The sequence below is a fragment of the Centrocercus urophasianus genome, unplaced genomic scaffold, assembly GCF_019232065.1.
Source record: "Centrocercus urophasianus isolate 14NV4802_14NV808 unplaced genomic scaffold, USGS_Curo_1.0 seq_13, whole genome shotgun sequence".
NCBI classification, from domain to species: Eukaryota; Metazoa; Chordata; class Aves; order Galliformes; family Phasianidae; genus Centrocercus; species Centrocercus urophasianus.
This window is the reverse complement of record NW_024884475.1, coordinates 40158883-40174247: the sequence shown is the minus strand read 5'-3', so window position 1 is coordinate 40174247 and position 15365 is coordinate 40158883. Positions and strand designations below refer to the sequence as shown.

At 43.9% G+C, this 15365-nt stretch overlaps 1 protein-coding gene across 5 annotated transcripts in view; it reads right to left on the bottom strand.

Annotated features, from left to right (window-relative positions):
- Positions 1-389: 389 nt before the first annotated feature.
- The window catches only part of SHROOM3 (shroom family member 3), an 82800-nt gene continuing 67824 nt past the window's right edge, over positions 390-15365 (bottom strand). For 4 of the 5 annotated variants that reach the window (XM_042811864.1, XM_042811865.1, XM_042811863.1 and 1 more), the window contains 6 exons: positions 13466-13542; positions 8534-9433; positions 6975-7490; positions 6087-6237; positions 1941-2213; positions 390-1313 (listed from right to left, as the gene is read on the bottom strand). In XM_042811864.1, coding sequence (XP_042667798.1) covers positions 954-1313; positions 1941-2213; positions 6087-6237; positions 6975-7490; positions 8534-9433; positions 13466-13542 — 2277 coding nt within the window. In that variant the 3' untranslated portion in view covers positions 390-953. The remainder of the gene's footprint in view (positions 1314-1940; positions 2214-6086; positions 6238-6974; positions 7491-8533; positions 9434-13465; positions 13543-15365) is intronic. The other variant, XM_042811862.1, reaches the window with a different exon arrangement.

Sequence of the window (15365 nt, the reverse complement as noted above, 5' to 3'; positions counted from 1 at the left end):
GTTCTATAAATAATGTCATTAGAGATCCCTCTCACATGTCGCAGAAATGCATTCAAGCTGCAACAGTAACACAGATGATGAGTTGGATTAGTTAGAACAAAGACAGACTCCACCTCAAACTTCCACACTGAGTACAGAGCAGGATTAATTACTTTACACTAACTCCTGAGATGCAAGCTCTCAAAAAAGCATATTTAAACTTGAGAATCATTGGATCACAAGGTACTGAGGTGGAAGGATTGTGCTTTTCTGGCCAAGATGTCCCTCATATGGACACTGACTAGTTATCTTCAGTGTGTGTTGAAACAGGTTGAAACTTCTTCTGGTAGCCTTTTATTATATTTTAAAAAAAAAACAACAAACAATAACAACAAAACCACAAAGAGATGTTCCAGGCTAATGCATCACTATCTTTGGGGTTCCCTCTTTTTGTTAAAGTTTTCACAAAATACAAATGTCTTTTCTACATACAGAACAAAGTAGAATCAAGTAACTGATTAGAGTATGTACAAAAACTTACACATCACCTTGTTCTTTAAAAAATATAAATATCAATAACGTTCAGTAGAATGGGTTGGTTTTATTTTTAAGGCTTCATTCTTTTAGATCCTTCATTATTTAATGAGATGCCAGGTAGGCAGGAAAAGCAGGAAAGAGAGGACGTGATTTTCTTTTATTAAAAGTAACATGTTTAATTCTCTTGAGAGTCTTCCTCATCTCTGTTAGGAGGAGACACAACTGAGTTTCGTTCCCCCCAGAGTGATTTAAGTTTCCAGGAAGCAGTGGTGGAAGGAAAGAAAAATAAAACCCTTATTATTGCTATTTGTTTCCTTCACCAAAATCTGGTTTTAAACCTGTCTCTGTTCACTGTCACTGTAGAGAGCCATCTGCACAGTACTTGGATTAAATAGACTCAAGCAGGAAGACTTTGCCCCAGGTCCACATGGGAAAGGTTAAAGTGAGGATGAGACTGCTGGAAGTGTTTTACCATTGACTCCAGCAGAGGTAGCAAGTGCTGCAGCTAGGGCAGCTGCTGCTGTTGCATCCCTGGGCGTGAAGTCTGTGGGGAGGCTTTCCATCAGGCACTTGAGCTGCTCCTGACCCAGTTTGATTTTATCATCTAGCTCTCGTTGCTCTATGAGGAGTGCAGACTTCATCTTTACAAAGTGCTGGTAGTCCTGGAGCTGTTCCTCAGAGAGGTAGTTGCCCAGGATCTCCAAAACCACCCGTTCTCGACGGTCGAGGTTTTCCTTCAATTCCCGGGCATCTTCATGCTGGCCAGCCAGCAGTTTCCTCTTCTCATTCAGAGAGCTCTGTACACACCAGAGAGAGCACTTCAGTATTAGCAGCACTATCACTGACACTCACTGATCCCCCCCTCTTCTGCCCCTGACACCAAATTTGCCACCTCTTGGTGAGGCAAGTTGGCTGCTAAGTTCCCAGACGCGCAGCCAGGAGCCTGCGGAAGGAGGATGAATTACTCATTGTGGGCTAAATGTGAATCCCACTGAATGTGAATATGAATGCTCTGATCAATGTGGGGTAGAAAGGACCCCAAGAAAATCAGTAAAACTTTCTCAAAAGCAGCGACTGCCAGGAAAATCTGGCTCTGTCTCTTACAACCACCCAAAAAATGCTAAAATGTGTCTTCAACTGAAGTAAAAGGCAGTTGTTGCTTCACAATACAGAATACCATGCAGCCTTTCTTCCACATGCTGGTCACAGACTTGCTGTGCCAAACACAGACATTGTTTGGAGATAAAAGCCACAGGATCTGAGACACTTGTGCAAATGTGAACCAAGACTCCTAGGGACAGAACCATGTTTGCTTTGGCTCATAAAGAATCAGTGAGGCACCTGTCTTTGAGCTTATAGAAGCAGGATCTTTTGACTGTTACAGCAGAGAAAGGCCAAGAGGCCACAGTTGTACAGATACGTACCCGCTCTTCACTGTTGGCATTTTCCCCTAGGCTACTGAGAACATTCTCTACCCGGGCCAGGCGTCCTGAGAGAGAAAGCAAGAGGTTCACCACCTTATCCAAATCGCCGATGAACATCTTGTATTTGTCAAACTCGTTTGGTTTGCATAGCTCGCTGATCAACAGCTCCACCTCCTCTCCGAGAGCATTATTCATTTTGATGTCTGCAAGTAAGCCTTCCTTTGCTTCCTTCAGGATTTCCAGTTTGTGGGTCAAGCTCCCGATGAGCTCAGCCTGTCAGAAGGGAAACACATTGCCACGCTGGTCATTACCATGATCACAGAGTTCATTTGGATGATGACAACAAGAGTTGTTACAGTTCATGAGGAGCAAGGTCAAGTCAGTAGCAGCTGACAAAGATGACAGCCAGAAGGGAACAGAGAACACTCTGAATTTCCACATTCAGGCGATAATCTGAATCTGATAACCTGGTAAGATTACATGAAGATATATTTGTTCTATCATCATGAACATCTTCAAAAGAGACATCCAATTTGGTGTGCCATATTCTCATATCCAGCTACACGCATCTGAAATTGTATGTACCTTCCTTCAAAATATTCTTTTAAAACTCTGGATGAAAAGAACACTGACCACATATGCTGCATCTTATAGCTCCCTGCCCCAGCCTGAAGTTTCTTGCGATGTTACATGTTGTATGACCCAGAATTGTGCAAAACAACCAATTGATAAATGAATTTAAGCAGTATTATTAATGACATGACAGGAAACTGAACTGGTATGTGTGGTTACATACTTGGTAAGAAAGAAGGACACTTCCCCCTCTTGCAGTACCCTGAAAGTGCTGACTGCTCCTTATTTGGCTGCCTCAGTGTTTAGATGCAAGCCTCAAATTCAGCCCTGACCAAGGAGACATCATCAGCATGATGATATCTCTGCACTGGCTGTGCAGACCCTGCCTTATACTGAGATGCACCAGAAAAGCATTTGTACGGAAGATGCTCTAAATGTACTTAGTGTCAGATCCATGAAATACAAAGCACATGCATTTTGTAACGGTAAAGGCAACTGTTTCACTGCTGAAGAAAAGGAGGTCTCCAGGGTTCAGCTACTCCAGAAGCAGCAGTGCTGCAGGTGTACTGGAGATAGAAACTTCAGTTAGGATTTAGGAGAAAGACGTATGCAAAAGCAGAAGTCCGTGGCCTGAGGCTTGCAGTTCTTGCCTCTATTCAGTTGGAAGTGACAGTGTAGTGCAGGAAAAGCTCTTGATGTAAAGGATGGGTTATGCTTAGTTTCTTCAATTTATGCACTGACAAAGCACCATTCTATGTATGCTAATCTACTCAGCATACTAACATTGCAGGACATAATAGAAGCAGATCACAACATTGTTTGAAAGTATTTTCTCAAAGTTTACTAACACAGCCTTCTTTCCATCAAAACTGCTGGTAATTTCAAACAGAAAAGTGTTGCTTTTTTTTTTTTCCAGAAGAAAGAGTATCTTTAAACCCAGGTCAGGCTTGGGGTGCTTTTGAAGCAAAAGGTAATGTTGAGGCAGACACCACTAGATGGTACACTCTGTGCATCTTCTGGAGCCTGTGCTTTTCTGGCCACATTACAGTCCACTAGCAGCTTCCTCATATATGCCAAAGCTTAATAACATGCGAGCATATTCTCTAGAACAAATGTTGGGTTGCAGGTCTATGCTGGATTGACTGGTAATTCATGCCATTTCTTAATGGAGCATTCAGTGGGAGAGATCCCACCTGCTAGGATAAGGGATAGCTGCAATTCCTTTTTATGGATTCTCTCCTTACTACGACAGGTAGGATCCAGGGAGAACCAACACTTGCCCTCCCCTTTGCCTGAGATGCCAGTGTCATTCCCAGAAGATCTGAGATCCTTATCAATTGACTTCTAGATTAAGAGCTCCTGAGGAGCAGAGGGATGGAGCCAATCTCAACAACTACAGTGGCAGGGAAGAAAACCCTGTCTCAGGATTCTGTACAGTGGACACAAAGTCTGGCATTAACCTCAGCAGGCTTTCAGGAGGCCTGAATTGCTGAGAGCTGGCAGTCACTCCTCCCTGCTGCAGAAGCTCTGCAGAACATGCAGGCCTGCTCTCCTGCCCTTGCTAGCAGGAGGCCACAGGTCTGTCGGGAGTGATGTACCTTTTTTCTGAAGGTCTGGGAGCTGGATGGGGACTACTTCGTGTTCATTAATCAGGGACTCTCCTACTCTCCTACAATCCCAAACACCAACCCAGTCCCTTTGCATGTTTACAATGGAAATGAGTTTAGTTTATCAGAATCACCTCTCAGATTAGCTGCCTTCCCAGATAACACCTATGCAAATGAAATTTCATACATGATATTTCATACAGAACATGAACAAACATGCTGGATGGGCCTGGTCACTCCTATCTATTTCTATTTTTCCATGCAAATGCCATCTTTGAGACTTGTCTTCCAGAGGTAGGCACACATTTCCCTGTAAGCCTGTGAGATACTTTCAGAGTTCCCTTGGAGAAGCACTCTTCTCGTGTTCACTACTTCTTACCTTTCAGGTTGGTATGAGCAGGCAGCTGGGCTTGAAGTCAATTGAGTTGATTGTATACTATACGCATGGCAGGCTATGGCCTTTGTCAGGTGCTTTTGACTGGTGACATATGCACCATCATGCACTAAATATCTGTGAAATCACACGTATTTGTACCGGTGGCAAGCACAGCAAGTGTATCTTAGACCACAGTTCCCTAAAGGCTCAATGAGGTCCTGCCTGCATCCCAAACACTCCACCAACTAAGGCTGATCTACTCACTCACTGCTCTTGTGTTAGATGGAGTTCTCATTCTGGGTATCACTGTATTAAAGCCTGGAAGGAAGCAACTTTTGCTTAGCAAAAAAGTGTAAGAAAAGAAATGGTAAAGCAATGCTAAGAAGAGAGGTAACCTCTGCCTGTCAGAACTGCGGGATAAACTGCATACTCCCAAACTACACAGTTTCACATCTTCTGCACTTTTACACTTGGCGTAGGAGTGGGGATCTAGAGAGAAAATGTGAAGCTGTCCTAGAGACACATGAATTTCCCATGCTCTGAAAGACGAGGTTTGGGACCCTTTCTTTAAATCTGTGCCTGATTTCAGTTCAGGAAAAATAAAGAACTCTGTTTACAGCATGAGACTTGCATAAATATTTTCATCCTTCAGTTTGTTTAATCTCTGCTCTTTGTACAAACAGCATGAACTATGAGCTGTGTCACTTTGTCCACAGCAACATCTAATGGTTTATGTTTACAGGCAGGTCTGGGTGCTTTTGACGTGAAGATAGGAGTTGTGTAAAGAGAGACACAGACATGCAAGTACCTGCATGTGGCTCCTTGGAATTTGTGAGCTTCACAACATATCTGTAATTAGCAAGTAACCGATAGGAGACACTACAGGGGCAAATTAGGGAGCTCTGCAAAAGCCCTGGAAGATGGAGTATCCAAACTTAAAGCAAGAAGCTCAGGGGACAGTGAAACATAGCTGCAGCACAAGAGCAAAATGTATCCTGCTTCCCTGCCCTGCTCTCCCACTCCCTACCCAAGTCATCACATCAAGGTTGTGCTGACTGAATTGCTGAGGAGTGCAGTTTCCTGAACATTAGTGAAACAAAAAGGTGTGGTGAAAAGGAGTAACCAACGTTTTTCTGGAAGTGTTGTGTGCAGACAACAGGTGAAATGGGTAAGCTGCCAGGAGGAAAACCATAGGGTGAAACTTTATCCAGAAAGATGGTACAGTAACTAGCAGGACTACATTCCTATTTCTAAGCCAACATGTCCTTACTGAGGTCACTCGACTTCTGCCTTTTTCTGTCTTGCTGTGAGGCAGTGACTGCCTCTTACAACCTATATACTCAGCCTTTGGCACAGGCCATCTTCATAGTTGTGCATGATTTGTACTCAAACATGCAGTCAGATTAGTCCGCTTTGCTCTCTGGATCACTGTAACGAAGCTTCTCAAGTAGCCTAAATGCATCCAGATTCCATGCACCTTGGGGCTGTATCAGCCAAATGCTGAATTCAAATAGACATGCACTTTACTCTAGGGTTTGTAATTACTTCATGAATGTAACTAGGAAGTGGTGATGTGTGCTTTGAATTTACCTTCTTCTCGTTGATGTCCAACAAGTCCTCCTCCTCCTCCCCTACTTCTGGCAAATCTTTGATTTTATTCAGTAGTTCTGCTTTGGGTGCTGAAACATTATAATAAGCAGGGCAGGTGACCATGGTTACAGGAGCTTCCTTTTCTTCTTTCCTACATCACAGTGAAGAAAAAGGAGTTCAGTATGAGCCTTTTTGCCACGCCTAGATCCATGGTCTTCTAGCACTCCCTCTTCAGTACCCCCTCGGTATTAACCACAAAGGAAATAGCGGATTCTCAGCAGCAGAGGGTGCACGTCAGCTGCTTTCGTCTCTCCTGTGCACAACTACTTTGTTTAAATACCGACTGGCTAACAGCTCTAAATAGGGCCAGATCTTTGCTGTAGATAAATCAGCACAGCTCAGCTGGTGATGATTAGACTGGCATCAAGCATTACAACTTATTTCTGTGCAGTTCTGCAGCTAGTTCTCCAGCTGGGAGTCTGTTTCTTTGAGTAGTCACACTGCAGGATGTGGACTGGTCTTTGCATCTGGTTGCAGTCAGGCACACCCACCTCTCCTTTCCAAACTAGGCCCCTCATTATCTTTTTCCCACCACTGTTACGGTCCTGATTTTACTCTCACACTTGACATGGCTCATTTCCTGCCCCACTATCAAGTTCAGCATTGTTTTCTAATGCATCCTGAAGAAATGAGCTCATCTACAGAAGAACTGATGAGAAAAGTCATTCAAAAATGCCCTGCCAATCCTCACTCCTGGGATCAGAGAAACTCACCTTCTGCCACTATCTACAATGATTAGGACACATTCTGCACAAGCTCATGCCTTAAAGCAAGGTAGCAGCGAATTCTGCTGCAAAGTTAACCACAATCACAATGAACAGTGCTTACGTGTTATCTTCTGCTACTGTCCTGCTAGCTTTCTTCTGTGTCATCTTCCTTTTCATGTTGTTCTCCTTCAGCAAGCTGGTTCCACTGGGGAAAAGCCCCTCCATTAAGTCCATGGTTGTCTTCATTTTGGAGTCAGGATCCAGGATATCAGCCAGAGACTTGTCTTTATGGACAATCTCTTTTGCTAAAGCCTCTGACTTAATATCCTCTGGGCTTTTTTTCTTTGTCTTCATTGGAGGACATGTGTTGAGTGTCCCAGAGTCTGCACCACTATTTTCTGACTCTGTGGTGATAACTGCTGGTTCTCTGTGGTTGCCCTCAGGTTGAGTTGTGGGTTCTCCATTAGAGCTTTGAGACCCTTCAGAAGTAGCTGATTGGTGCTGCTTATCCACAGCAGGTGAAGAATTAGTCCTCTTTGATAAAGATGGTGAGAAGGACCAATTATTTTCACTGACATTGGTGCCCAACCCTGTTATCTCCCTCTTGGCCAGGGCTTTGGAAAAGCTTTTGAAGCTGCTATGGACAGAAAAATTCTGTGAGATGAAGATAAACTTACCACACAGGATGTTTGTGAACACATGATGAAAGCCTAAGACAAGTAAGTTTTCCTTCTCACACATTCATTTCTGTCTCTTACTTTGCCCACACTGTGAAGCTACTGGCACCAGAAGCATTCCGTTCCCTCAATCTGGATGCTGCCGTTTTGTCATTCCACCGTAGAAAGCACCAGTGAGTGTCAGTTTGTTTTGTGCTCATGGGAGACACTGAGTCTCACCACTTGGGAATGCCAGCCTGAGCAGTCCACACTTGATACGGCCTTTTCATGTTAAGAAAGCCCTAGCCAGAATCTTCCCTGGAGGAAGAATCCCTCTTTCCTCCTTGATAGTAAGGGAAGTTGTGCCGAGTTAAATCGCTGGGCACCTAGCCCCTACCCCAATCCTTCAGGACAAATGCATTATACAGTGTTACTGTGACATATTAGTGCTGTCGCTTCTTGGCACATGGTTGCTGTTTCGTAACAGGAGTGTTTTGTGCCAGATATAAAGTGTATTCTGGGAATTCTAACAGTTTGGAAAAACGTGAATTTTCATACTTTTCTCTCAGAAAACAGTAACTGGAAAGAGTAAGCAACTATTCTTACTCTTCATGCTGGTGTGTGAGAAGAAACCCCACTGAAATCCATACAGTAATTGCAGGAAGCATGCAGGATATTTTCTCACTTACAACCCTCTTTGCCTTGCCCACTACACACCTGTCAGTGTATCTGCTGATGGACACAAAGCTTTTAGCCTTCATTCTTTGTGACCTGTCCTGTCCATATCATTTAACAATGCTCTTGGCAGCTAGCAAAATCCTGGGGCAGTGAGTCTGTCTGTCTGTCCCTCTCCCCTTATAATCTGTGCAATCCCCTGCAAAGCTTCACACTCGGCTAGCAGCTGTGGGTGGATTGTTGCAGAATGCCAAGCTGTGGAGGTCAGTCACATTTGGCTAGAGCGCCACATATCTTACTGTATATGGCCCTACAGTGCCCGAGATGCTGTGTGATAGCTCTCCCTTACCTCACTTTGTCCTCTGTGAGCCTGGTGGACGTGTCTCCAGCTGCCCCGTATTCCTCAAGTGCAGTTGGTGGGGAAGGAGGTGGGAATTCCTCCGTGCCATTCGCAGAAGTGCAAGAGCTCAACTCAGGAAGAGAATGGGGTGGCAGTGGGGGTGAGAAGGCCGGAGCAGTGACAGCAGGCTGGGAAGGCATGATGAACACCTCATCGTCTTCATCATCCTGCAGCAGCGGTGGAGGCGTGAGCTGCAGGCACGACTCTGAGATCCGGAGGTGAGTTGTCGCCTGGGGAGAAGGAGTCTCTGGGTCAGAGGAAGTGCTGCTCTGTGTTGGGAGGGACTGCCACCTGTGGGAGAACTTTGGCCCATCTGCTGGAGGAGGCACCACAGCATGTGGCAAGCTGTTGTCTTTGACTGAGTGAGCCCACATCACTCTGTGTGGGAGGGATCTTTGCAGCAGCCCTGCTTTCCTTCTGCATACAATCTCCTCTTCAGGAGCCTCGACGGACCTATCCTGAACAGCATCCGAAGACGGTGCCTGAGCAGTACTGCTGCCCCCAAAAGGAAAAGCATCTTGTTCGGCATGGTGCTGTCTCAGAGCCTGGCCATCACCTGTGGCCTGCAAGTCGGAAGCAGGTGTACTAGGGGAGGACTGGCTAGATGCAGAAGGAATGAGGAACGTGGATTTAAAGCCTTGCTTTTGCTCAGGATAGTGACTCCTTGCCTCTGTTGGAGATGGAACAAATGCAGAACTCCTGCCATCTTGTCTGGAAAGCTCTGAGACCTTATGGTTCTCGGTCAGTGCGGAAGACCCAGTGCCAATCTCACTGATGTGGTGTGCATGGGGATAATAACTTGTAAATGTCATTTTTTCTGAGTGGCTTCTTTCTTTCTTGCTGAAAGACCTACAAAAACAAGAGATAGACCACTTAAGGTTTAACAATTAATCAAGGATCAGGAAAAGCTACTGTACACCTGCTTAGAGATCAAATTAGGCAACCATTCTGGAGGCCTGAGTCAGTGCTTGCTAATCCACGTGAGGTTCAGTCATGATTTTGAAATGCAGAGGTAAATGCAGTCTACTAGCTCTAGGGACACTAAGCCAGATCCACTCCCACTCACCATCTCCTACAATTTTCAGTGTGAGCCAGACCACACAGATCTGTGCACACACACAGTGAGCATCACAGCAAAAACTCAGTAGAAAAAAATCTTGGAAAAATCTGATTGCCTTGCTTCCCTTCAGTCTCATTTGGATTCTGTTTATTACAGATAAAGGGGAGAGGCACAGGTAGTGAATGCAGTAAGGAAAATTATTTGACATAGTCTACCATCAGACAATGGACATACATATGACACAGTCTACCATAAGACTACATCAATTGCTGTAAAGTGTGACAATTAGTCTGGAGTACTGTGTCCAGGCCTGGGGACCCCAGCACAAGAAAGATGCAGAGCTCTTGGAACAGGGAGGACCACTAAGATGATCAGAGGGCTGGAGCACCTCTCCTGTGAACAAAAGTTGAGGGAACTGGGCTTGTTTAGGTTGGAGAAGGGAAGGCTCTGGGGAGACCTCATTGTGGCCTTCCAATATTTGAAGGGAGCATATAAACAGGAAGGGGCATGACTGTTTACATGGGTTGATAGCGATAGGAGAAGGGGAGATGGTTTTAAACTGAGACAGGAAGGTTTAGGTTGATATTAGGAGAAGTTCTTCACACAGAGGGTGGTGACACACTGGAACAGGCTGCCCAAGGAGATTGTGGATGCCCCATCCCTGGAGGCATTCAAGGCCAGGCTGGATGTGGCTCTGGGCAGCCTGGTCTGGTGGTTAATGGCCCTGCACATAGCAGGGGGTTGAAACCAGATGATCTTTGAAGTCCTTTTCAACCCAGGCCATTCTATGACTTCCTGATTCTATGAATTTCCACCTTATGGACCAAAAAAATCCCATCACGTTATTTGCTCCCTTTGGGAAGTACTATTGTAAAGATTGCACTCTTTTTATTAAAAAAAAAAAAAGTGAAGTAAAAATGCGCTACTTTGACTTCACAGAAAAATTTTAAAAGCTCTTACAAATGTTGGGATTCCATTAGGTAAAAGAGTTCCACTTATGCTTGCAGTTGTTACAAAAAAAATCACAACATTCTTCAAGCACATGTTACGGTTGCAAACAAAGAAGATTATATTATTCTTTCCTTATCTTTTAACAGATAATCATGTAAGCCTAAGAAACAGGGTCTGGCCTCTGAAGCAAAGATCCTGCTCAGAATATGTAGTCAAACCTACTTGCTTGTATTGTTATTTAGTTGGAAAACAAAATGAGTTGTAATAATAGCACTAGAAGATGCAAGAGAAAATGGCCTAAAAACATGAGGCCAGACCATAAAACAATAAAACACAATAAAGCTGTACTGCCAATGCATTTTCTGTTCTCGAGACACATTGTTCAAGCAGTCTTATGCTTACTTCCAGCCCATCATGTTTGAGACTTGGGGCCCAAATTTGTTCCCAGACACGCTGGTACAAATTAAAAACAACTCTGACAAAGACATGGGTCGTTCTGGCTTAATTCTGGTGTAACTGGGAACAGAATTTGGCAGCCTTTGCCTGAGGGCAACTTCCCAGACAGAATACTCTTGGTATTGTCTGTGGTTCCTGGACAGTAGCAATGTGTATTCTTTTAAGATGCTCAGTATTTGTCAGAAACACCAGATGGTAATTCTCTAATTTAAAGATCTCTCCTACTGTGGAGGCAACTGTGGGTTCTAAAACTGGTGGAGCAACAATCATTCCTAGCAGTGCTTATGAGCCAGCTATTGTGTGACACCTGCAGAGTAGATCAGTAGCATAGAACATAAGTTATGCAGCGTGTGTGACAAGACCAAATGCTCATTTGTGTAAGCTGACCATCTGATAATTTTCCCCCTTGATCAAGAGAGATGGTACAGATGGTCCCATCTCCTCTTCATCACATTAAATGGTTGTGTTCCAAGGGAACCTAAAAGTGCCTGGTACTGACTCTCCAGAAGGGCATGTGCATGCAGTGTGATGCAAGCAAAGACAGGATGGTGATGGTTATACATGAGAGGACTGGCTAAAAAATAGCTGACAATCACAGGACAGAAAAGGATTTGCATCTTTTAAGAGATGGATTAAAGATGTTGCAGTAATCCTGTTTTACCCAGACTGTGATATACTCACACCAGAGTAGGAGAAGGTTCAATGTTATCCTGATAGCAGAATTCCTCCTGAATATGGCTAAGGATCTAGTTTACATGTCCTTATAACTTTGCAGAGGATTCATATCTTGTTCCCACTGAGACTTAACTGCAAAACTTCTTCTCACCTCAGGAACACAGTATCAGAACACTTTTGCTTTCAAAAATCCTGCCCACTCTTACTTAGTCCACTCCAAGCTCAGCAATACGTATATTAAAAAAAACATTCAACAGCAAAGGCTGAATGGGGAGTGCTTTGAAGCCTTTGTGGTGGGAACCTGCATCCTCAGAGACAAGGGCTTTTTCTTGTCTTCTCTCATCCAATTCTGATCTAGAGGGGAAAGCAACCTCACATCTCCCAGAAGAAATGTGCTTGCAGAATATGCAAGACACCAACAGAGCAGAAACTTTATAAGAATGTTGGGTTAATACCAACAACATTTGTATAATGAAGCATGAAAATGAGAATCCTACCCTTTGTGCCACAATAAGCTTTTTTTTTCAGTCTGGATGATCCGTTTCATTATATAGAAAAGAGTTTGGATTAAAAAAAAAAAAAGAAAACAGAAACCAGTTTTTGGGAAGAATGATGAAATGCCAGCTCTAGAACATACGGGGAGGGAGGCAGGATGAACTAAAAGAGCTGTGATGTACTCTCAAGGAAACAGAAAAGAAAAAAGGAAAAAATTATCTGAATTTAAGAGGAAGGGTGCATTTTAGGCAGTCATAAAAGGACAAGCCTGAAAGAACGAGCCCTTTAAAACAACATTTATGTTTTCTTAGGAAGAAAAAATTTGCCAGCCACAGACGAAGTAAGATCCAGCTAGACTACATGCTTTCCCCTACTTGCAGCTGTAACTCCCTTCCCAGAGCTGCAGAGTGAAACTTCGGAGACAGCAGTGTTAATCCCAGTGTGACAACAGAGTGGGACAACATTTACTGCAAGTTTGTAAAAGAAACAGAGCTCATTTGTGAGTAATTATTTTGGTCTCTCTTGATGGTTTTTACTGTAAGCTAACGGTTAGCTTAACGGTGCTCAGAGCTTAGGGCAAGTATCTATTTATTATTTAAATGTAAATATGGCAAGATTAACTTCAGTCCTAGTTAGCTTCAAAACAACCTACTGCTAAAAGAATAGTTACAAAAGTCCCAATATTATGCGTTTTATTATTACACTCTTCTATTTTTAAAAACATTTGTCTCTGTCCTGTTGCTGAGCAAGATATCCTGCCTACACAAAATAAAGCAGCCTAGATGCAAAGCTCTCAGATAAATGAGATCTCCCTGTTTTAGCTCACACAGATGTTCATTCGCTTCTGGGGAGGCAGCATCCAGGACTGGAGAAAGCCAGACAAAGAGAGATATCATGGTATATTTTCCTTTGGAGTCCTTCAGTTCTGATAATTTCTAACAGTAGATGAAACACATTTGGAAGGTACATGATTTGTCTGTTGCTGCAGAAACACACACCAAAACAACATGACTGTGGAGAAAGAACTTAGAGTGAGTTAATGTCTGCACTGGGAAAAACAGCTCATGACAACTTACTCCTTCTAACTCCACTGGGCAGAGCATGCTCCTATCTGCATCCACACAGACTTCTCTAGTTTGTCCCTAGCCACCCACTGACACAGACAGCACACCACAACTGCTGCTAGCAGCCAGGTAATAAGAGCTGATCCTGAAGTGATAAAGGGGACAATAACATGTACCCACCTGGCTCCTGCACTGATCACATAGAAAGGATCTCTCCCCATGGCACCAAACTCACTGCTTTCTCTTCTCAGCAGTTCCTGGAGTGGAAAGACAGCATTATCAGAAACAAATGAAAGAAAGCAACAAAACACTGATGCTCCCTACTAAGAAGCCACAGCACGTATCACACAATACTCATAGTTAGGCCCTGCCTTCTCTAAAAACATGCCCAAATGTATCAGTGGAGCTGGGTGCTCACTGATGTTTAAATATGCAAGCAAGAAGCTGAGGTATCATTAAAACAGCCTTAACCAGAGAAGTTGGATGGTGAACAAACTGTGCCCAAACCCAGCACCAAAACAAGAGGAAAATGCTGCAGAGAGATGCTGAGTAGTACAGAGGTCAGGAGCTCCAGTCACAAGCAGATGTGCTGAAAAACATCACCAAGTTTTGCATTCATTTTTCGAAAACTGAAGTGCTGAACCAACTCCTCTTTGGGCATCTGATCTAAAACCAGAGAAATTTCAGAGCTGAAATAGCTTTGTGAATCTGACTCTTTATGCCGTGAGATACCAGACTACTATGAGACATGAAAGCAAATGCTATGCCTGCTTTTGAAGAGGTTGGTATTTTCTCCCAAATGACCTTTTCAGCACAGCGCAACCCATTGCCCCCTTTCCCACACCCTTCCTTGTTTGTTTTTTTGGCCAGTGTTGCTACAGGGTAAGGGTAAGAGCAGGTCTTAATTTAGGAGTTGGAGAGCTGGAAGATATGCAGGCTGAGACAGATTTAAAAAGCAGAAGGGAAAGAAGGCTGAGAATCTGCTCTGAAGATCGAGCGCTAATAATTCCACATGGCTATCTATTTCCTTATATCTCTAAACAAATTCCTACAGTGACATTGCAATGTGATTTATATGTAGCACAAAAGGAATATAATACACTGTACACAAGGCCCTGCAAAATATACAGTGAGGCAGAGAAGTCTGCTGCTAAACTGGAAATAAACATTTCCCATAAAAAAATCACCAGAGGTCCCAGAAAACCCCAACCACCCGGTTGCTCTGACTTTGTCCCTCACTTTTCTTTTACAGTTGTATTGGAGATGGTTCAGAAACAAACTGAGTTAAGAGAGCACTCAAATATGCTTTCAAACAGACACTTAAATGTTGCCATATGTTTGAAGTCAAACGTGCTTTCCTGAATTAGGAATTAAGAACAGGATTTTCACTGCCTCTGTGATAAATACTCACTCCAGAAGTGGATACAGACAAAGCTCTCTGGAAAAGAGCAGCAAGGTCTCTACCCTCTTTCTGGATTTGAAAGAAGACACTGGAAGATGCTGTGAGCAGCTCTGCACCACTGTTTACCATGTCTCTTGAACTAGCTTCCACCAGGCAGCACTCTGGTTTGGCTGATGAACGTACACAAGACTAAAAATGAGCCAGCAAGGGAAACATTAAGGATTGCAAGAACTTCCCTGTGTGTCTCCTGCATGAGACAGCAGGCCTGTTAAATGCGAACTGTTAATTGGCCATTGGGATCTGAGGTCTGTGGAGAGAGGGTACGCAGAATGTAACACCAAGGGGTCTGGTGGGATGACTCCTTCCCCTGCCCAGAGCACTCTCCCCATATTCCTTTCTGCATTACTCGATTCAGTATCCCTTCACTGGGATATCCCTTCCCTTCATAATCCTTCTGGGCAGCAGTAAATGTTTGAATAGCAGGAAGGGTCCTGGGTCTCAGATGCCCTTTAAATATGCAGGCCTGCCCAAACACTCAGACTATTTGCAACAAGAAGACTGCTCACACATTCAGGCTGCTTCCTCCCTCTCTCTGCAATGAACAGAGCCTGGTGTGAAGACAGGGAGAGGGGAGCAGGCTCACCGTTGCTGTAGATCACAGTGGCTTGAGCAGCTGCA